At 50.9% G+C, this 7,020-nt stretch overlaps 1 protein-coding gene across 1 annotated transcript in view; it reads left to right on the forward strand.

Annotated features, from left to right (window-relative positions):
• LHX4 (LIM homeobox 4) overlaps positions 1 to 5,287 on the forward strand; it is a 48,729-nt gene extending 43,442 nt beyond the window's left edge. The window contains exons 5-6 of the mRNA XM_027565483.1: positions 362 to 533; positions 2,663 to 5,287. Coding sequence (XP_027421284.1) covers positions 362 to 533; positions 2,663 to 3,057 — 567 coding nt within the window. The 3' untranslated portion in view covers positions 3,058 to 5,287. The remainder of the gene's footprint in view (positions 1 to 361; positions 534 to 2,662) is intronic.
• The last annotated feature ends 1,733 nt before the right edge of the window (positions 5,288 to 7,020 follow it).

Raw genomic sequence — 7,020 nt, forward strand, 5'->3', positions numbered from 1 at the left:
GGGCACCTTTGCTGACCGGAGATCCCAGGCCGGGCACCATGCGGTGCCGGGGCTGGCGTGGGGGTGGAGGGTGTCCTGTGGGTCCCCACATCCGCGCGTCCACAGGACGGCTCCAGGTAGCCATGGCGCTTCATCTGTGTGGTCCCTGATCCCCTTGGGGTGCTGGGCTCAGGACCACAGCCCCAGGAAATCTGCTGAACCAGAGAGATGTCTGAGGCCCAGGCCAGGGGAAGCGATGGGCACAACCCGTTCCTCACCCATCTGCTGCGGCTTCAGTCTTTGTCTCTGGTCTCGAGGACCCTGGGGGCTTTGGGCTCGTGGTGGACACCCCCAAAGTATGTCCCTTTGCTTGTTGTGGCAGGTTTGGTTTCAGAACAGAAGGGCCAAGGAGAAGCGACTGAAGAAGGACGCGGGGCGGCACCGCTGGGGGCAGTTCTACAAGAGCGTCAAGAGGAGCCGGGGAGGCAGCAAGCAGGAGAAGGAGAGCTCTGCGGAGGACTGTGGGGTTAGTGACAGTGAGCTGAGCTTCCGAGGTGAGCAGGGCTGGAGGGGCGAGGCCAAGGCCCTAGGAGAGGCCCCTGGGAAACAGTGACCCCCGACAGGCAGGAGGGGTCTTTCTGGAGGCCTTGCCAGCTCTCTTCTGAACACAGGCCCCACCCTGTGACTTGCAGTAAAGGGTGGGGGGAAATGGTCGTGGCCCTTCCAGAGGGGACAGGGCAGAGGAAACCAGAGCTCTGCTGCTGACCCATGGAAGCTGGGCTCCCAGGCCTGCGGGGCCCAAAGGCCTCCCCTCCTTGCCCGCTGCCCGGGGCTCCCTCATCAGCCCACACAGCTGCAAAGGACCCCTGTGTCTCAGTCTGTGCCCCAAGCCCCTCTCCGGCATTTCTCCCCTCAATGGGGGCAGTGGCCTTCCTCCCGTTACCCACTAGGTGAGCCCCCTCCTCTGCTGGTGGTGGGAGGATGTGCGTCACAGCCCTTGGCCCTGGGGAGTCAGTACTGCGAGTGCATGTGAGGTGGGGGCTGGCCTCATTCTGGAATCCCTTCCCCCACCGCTCACTTCATCCTGTCCCCAGCACATATGCTTTGCTGCATGTGCTACATTCAAATTTTGTGCATCAGTAGAATTGCAAATGGCTGCATGTTTTGGATCCTTTGGTTGTTTGCAAATAGCCATTCTCTTGTATCGAGTCCTCAAACGTGGAAGGTCTTCTGTTGCGGCAGGAGAAGGGAAGAGGCCTGAGCTGGGGGAATCAGAAATCTGGTTTCCAGTTGTGGCTTTGTCAAATTGATTTACTTTTCTTGAGCCTCAGTTTACCCATCTCTAAATGGGTTTAACAGTATCGTTGCCCATATCCCAGTGGTCTTGTGGGAATCCGTGAATACAACTGACTGGATGCGTTTGGAGAGAGCTCAGCACATTTTTACTCTTATAAGACACAACCATTTTTAGGCAGCTTGTGGTTCCCACAGAGGGCCCTGGTCACTGGGGATGACAGGTGTAGGCAAAACACCAGTTAATGGCCATTTTACAGTGTAGCTGAGCCTTCATCTCCTGCCCCCTTTAAAGGGCATGACTCTCCTCCACCTTTTCATTTTCATGGATGGGATGCGGGACAGCCTAGGGCAGGTTGTCAGAAGGGATGAGTGTTGAAGTCCACTCTGGGGTGGCCTTGGTAGGAATGGACACACAGGCTCAGTGGGAATAGAAAGGAAGTCTGTGGGGCAGCAGATGGCAAGAGCTGCCTGTGAGGGCCATGATTTCCTGAGAGGACCGTAAGTCAGCCCAAAGGTCTGCCCATGAGGCCCGGGGCATGTTCCAGGCTCACCTTCCAGGCCTCTTGGGGGTGGAAAGCCACTCAGTCTCCTCTAAGATGCTGAAATCAACATCTGGAACATACAGGATGGTTAAGTCTTGGTTTGTAGCTCCTTTTTGTTGGGTGCAGGTGGGCCCCCAGGTTGACATATCACTGGTCTCTCCACATAACTGTATAATCTTATTTTTCTTAAGACTAAAATTGTTCACCTCTGTTGAAGAGATGAATTCTTCCAGGTGGTAAAGATTCCACGAGATCCCCTTAATGAAATTCCTCAAGAAACAAGAAGGTCCATTTGCCTTAATCAATCCAATGCTTTGTCCCCAGTGAAGAACTTAGAGAAACCAAGTCCTTTGATACTGAACCTCTTTCCCAGGTACAGCAGAAAGCTTTTGTGTATACATGTCTTGAGTCCTCAGCTCCCTTGAGCCTACGGCCCTGCTTGTTTCCCTACAACTGAATCAAGCACTTTTCTCAGCTCGAAAGCTTTCAGATGAAATCTTGTTAGCATGGAGTTTATTCCCTTTGTGCTGTGGATGACATGTGACACAGCAAACCTCAGGCACTGGCACTCCATAGCTGTCAGTGTAGCCCTCTTCATACATGACCCACCTGAGACCCACAAGCTCACGAAACATTTGTCCAGCCTTCTGGGACCTGGGCATGTGGTCTCTGGAGGTGTTTGTTCTGTTTTTCCCCCTTGACGTGTCTGGATGCCAGGCTGACATGCTGGTGTCTGGTTCATGCTCGGGCTTCTTTCCTGGTCATGTGTATTCCTAGGTTGTGAAGAACAGGGGAGCGCTGGAGTCCTGGCGGCTGACAATAAATCTCCGTTCTTTTGTCCACAGAGGATCAGATTCTCTCAGAACTTGGCCACACCAATAGGATTTATGGCAACGTGGGGGACGTTTCAGGCGGACAGTTAATGAATGGGAGCTTCTCCATGGACGGGACAGGACAATCCTATCAGGACTTGAGGGATGGGAGCCCCTATGGAATCCCCCAGTCTCCATCCTCCATCTCGTCCCTGCCATCCCACGCTCCTTTGCTCAATGGGCTGGATTACACGGTGGACAGTAACTTGGGCATCATTGCGCACGCAGGGCAGGGAGTAAGCCAGACGCTGAGAGCCATGGCTGGGGGACCCACCTCTGACATCTCCACAGGAAGCAGTGTAGGCTACCCCGACTTTCCGACTAGCCCGGCCTCTTGGCTCGATGAAATGGATCATCCTCCTTTTTAAACACTTCTCCTCCCCACCCTACCTGTCCTCTGGCTTGAGAGAATATCTTCAAGGATTGAAAGACACTTGCCTTTTAAGGATGGAAAGTGCGCCAATGTGAATTTCCATTATTTTCAATGGAAGTCCTCTGCCGATCCCGGGGAGGTCGCGGCGGGACCCCACTGGGGCTGGCTTTCCTGGGAAGCGGTGGGAGAGCAGCCACCTCTCAGAACACAGCACAGGGGCGCAGAGCCCAGAGCGCTAGGGTGCCGGCTGGTCGGCTCCTCCCCTGTCCCCGTCCTGCTTACAGGCTTTGGCTGCTCAGTGCTTGGTTGATGGGGTGACTGTGTCAGGCCACCTAAGCCTTCGGGAACTCTGCTCCAACTGGAGAGTCTCGTGAGATGTCTCCTGAACCACTGCTCTCGCCAGAACCGAGATTCCCAAGGTGGAGGCCTCATGGCCCTTGAGTATCGATAAAAGTGATTTATGGACCACCCTTACTTAACCCCAATTTTCAAAATTAAAAAAAAGTCACTTATTAAAGATCAGTGGAAAACTTTGATGACCACAGTTTGATGTTGAAAACATGCTCCCTCCTCTTTTTTTTTTTTTTTGCTGTGAAAAAATATGACTTTTTCCCTATCCAGAACTACACGCCAGAGACAATTTTGTCAGTTTTGGTTTTTATGAAATTCCATCCCAATCACTGAATCCCTGATGGCAAGAAGTGGTTTTTATTGCAGGTGACTCTGAGGCTGGAGCCGAGTGGCCCTGGATCATCCCAGCGACTGCCTGACAAGTCCCCCTGGTGCACAATGTGCCTTTTTAATTTGCTTGTATTATTTATTCCACAAGACAGGCTATGGGTTCCAAAATGATCAAAGCTAAAATATGGAGAGAACAGAATGACAATCAGTGAAAATATTTGCAGACGTTTGGATTCCAGACATGCAGTCAGTTTAGCCAAATCAGCAGATGCTAGTCTCCCAGAGTTCTCATCCGGTAGGGTGAAATGATATTGGATCTGTTTGGAGGGAGTTGGTTTAGATGAGATTGTAAGCCCACTGCCCACCTGCAGCCAACCATCCTTGGCCCTTTAAAAATGAGCGCTTTCTCTGCCACACTAGCTGACTCAGTAGGAGGACAGTCTTGGCCTCTTCTGAGTACTGGCCATGCTTCTTGGCCCATCTCGGTTGGGAGGAATCATTTAGGGAGCGGCCCTTAAGTTGTCCACAGGGTTCCAAATGGTCCTTGGGCTACATCCCTCTGGGTTGTTGGCTGGGCTCATGCCATGCCCTGTGGTGCTCCAGTCCTGTGCTCAAAAAGGCAGCTCTCTCTGGCCACTGGCAGTGCAGAGACTCTCAGCTTGCAGGTTTGCAATAGCAGATCACCAAGCCTGGGACAAGGGCAGGGCCTACCCCTGCTTTTTGAGCTGCTGTCACTGCAACAGACTGCGCTTCCACAGGAAATGCCGTTGTGATGGTGCTGCAAGGCCCACCTTACATCACACATCTGTCCATCCAGAAGCTCTCCATGTGCATATGGAACTTAGCCAGGTAGAATTGATTCCAGTCCCCTTGGAAGACGGTGGTTTGCTTCTGCTGGCCTCCCATTCTCTTGAACAAGATGAGCAGAGTGGGAAAGGGCAAGAAGGCATTGCCTTTCTTTCACAGCAAGTGATGGCGTCAGAGCACCTGAGGAAACTTCCTTCCAGGAATGGATTTGAGGACCACAAAAGTTTAGGTATATGGTAGGCAGACTACCTATGGGGAAGGAAATGGCAACCCACTCCAGTATTCTTGCCTGGAGAATCCCATGGACAGAGGAGCCTGGCGGGCTACAGTCCACAGGGTCACAAAGAGTCGGACACGACTGAGCGACTTCACACACAGGCAGACTAAAGGAAGAAATCAGCACTTCCTTTCTGGATGCTGCATCTTTCGTAAACTCCTTTCCAGGACTAAACTAAGGTCAGTGAAGCTTCTTTAAAATAGATAGTAAATTCCTGGATCAGCCTTCAGGCCATCTTTTCTCTGATCAATTTTGTAGTGTACCCTTATTTTTTGATATGCTTGATTGTCATGATTTTTTGCTTGGGGAGTCTGCAAATGTAGACTCTCTGCCCGTGATTCCAGGTGTCAGGATGACGGTGTGTTAAGCCTGGCCAATTCTATGTGCTATTGGGAATTCCCCAGTAATATGAATATTCGGGGTGGGGATGGAGACACAAATGCAAGATTAAAAATGTGAAGGAAAGGAAAATGCAACTGTCTTTTTAGAGGACAGATTCTTAGGCACACTGTTCTTAGCAGGCTGCTTACAAAACACAGGAGAAAGACTGCTGGATTAAAACCAGTTAAAAACTGCCCCACTCAGACCACTGTCTTAGCCTGATTACTTGGAGTGGTATCTCATGGGATCTCAGAGACCCTTTGTATTTTCCCTGAGTGCAGTACTGGGAGAGCAGGCTCTTTTAAGATGGGGCGGGGGGGCGGATTTGCATCCCCCTCTGTGTAGCCCTGCTTTTGGAGACTAGATGAAACTGACCAGTCTTTGTTTCTGTAGGTGGGTTCATCAGGCTTACTCTCTATTCATTCATAGGAGAATGGAAGGCCTCCCTCATTCATGCACTCCAGTGAGGAGCTCAGGTGACACTGTGTTGGGAGGAGCTCCTTTGGTTTGGTGGGGTCGACCAGCCGGGAGGGCTCTTGAGCAAGCCCTGATCAGAAAGTCAGGGGAGCTGAGTGTAAGTTCCCAGGGCCACCTCGCCAGAAAGCAGCAGTCACTGGTGCTGCCGTCAGAAACACAGTCACAATCGGTCTCAGATTTTTCGTGGATCTCTGTGCAAGTGGGGTTAGCATTGTGGGGCCAGCGCCACCCATAAGCCCATAGGCCAGGACAGTTCCTTGGCTCTTCTGAGGCTCAGGGATGGAGAAGAATGAAACTGTCCTGAGATTATGGTCCAGGCACTCCTCTATTGCTCAGTAGTCTGTTATGGAGGTATGCTACATGGGAGCTTTTCTCCCCCTTGCGAAATGACACAGATGAATTTTAAAAATGAGCTGACACCTTCTGGAGGCACTTACACTACTTGGACCTGTCTTTGGCTTTAGGAGAGCAATCAACTAACAACTGTTATCTGTGGTGCCTGGCTGATAGACCTGAGGGTAGGAGGCTTCTGAATCCAGGAGCAAATTAATAAAATGGGGGGAAAAAAAACACCCAAATTTCCAGTGGTAACTGATAAAAGCAAAAATGGAATCTGCAAGGCTATGGAAGAATCTGTATTTGCTGAAAAGGGGTCAGACCAGGGAGGAAATCCCAAATGCCAGGGCTAAACCGGCCATTGGGTAAACCACACTGTGGGGAAGCCTGGAACCCAGTCCTTCAGGAACTGGCAGTGCCCCCTGAAGCCAACTCCTTTCTGACCTTGTGCTTTTTCTTTTTTGCCTCATCTGACAGTTATAAAATGAAAATCAACTACCAGATTGATAACATTGTTCATGTACACTAATACCATGAAACACCAGGGAAAGAGGACAAAATTAAGACAGAAGAAAAGCATTTGGCAGTGTCGTTCAATAAGGTGTCTTTTTTTTTTTTAGGCCAATGTAAAATATAAACTCTGATAAAGATCCCTGGGGGCCGTTAGATCTTTGTAGTGAAGTTCTCTTTGCAAGAAGTATAAGAAATCTGACAAACAAAAGACGTTAGCGTCTCTGAAGCTCGAGCTGGTTATTCTGATACAACTGCCTCCTGGCCAGAGGGGTTGAAGGCTTCAGCTTAGCAACAGCTGTGTGCTGTGTGACAGGCCACCGTCCACCACCCGCACCCCCGCTCGCCCCCTCCCTCTGACCACTTGGTTATAACCATGGAAATAATGACCGTACCTCCTCAGCCAGCAGGGTCTGGAAGGACCGAGGAGGCTCATTTTTAAACATTGCACTTTAAAAATTGGAAACCGTGAGATGAAGAAAAATTCAA

The sequence above is a fragment of the Bos indicus x Bos taurus genome, chromosome 16, assembly GCF_003369695.1.
Source record: "Bos indicus x Bos taurus breed Angus x Brahman F1 hybrid chromosome 16, Bos_hybrid_MaternalHap_v2.0, whole genome shotgun sequence".
Lineage (NCBI taxonomy): Eukaryota > Metazoa > Chordata > Mammalia > Artiodactyla > Bovidae > Bos > Bos indicus x Bos taurus.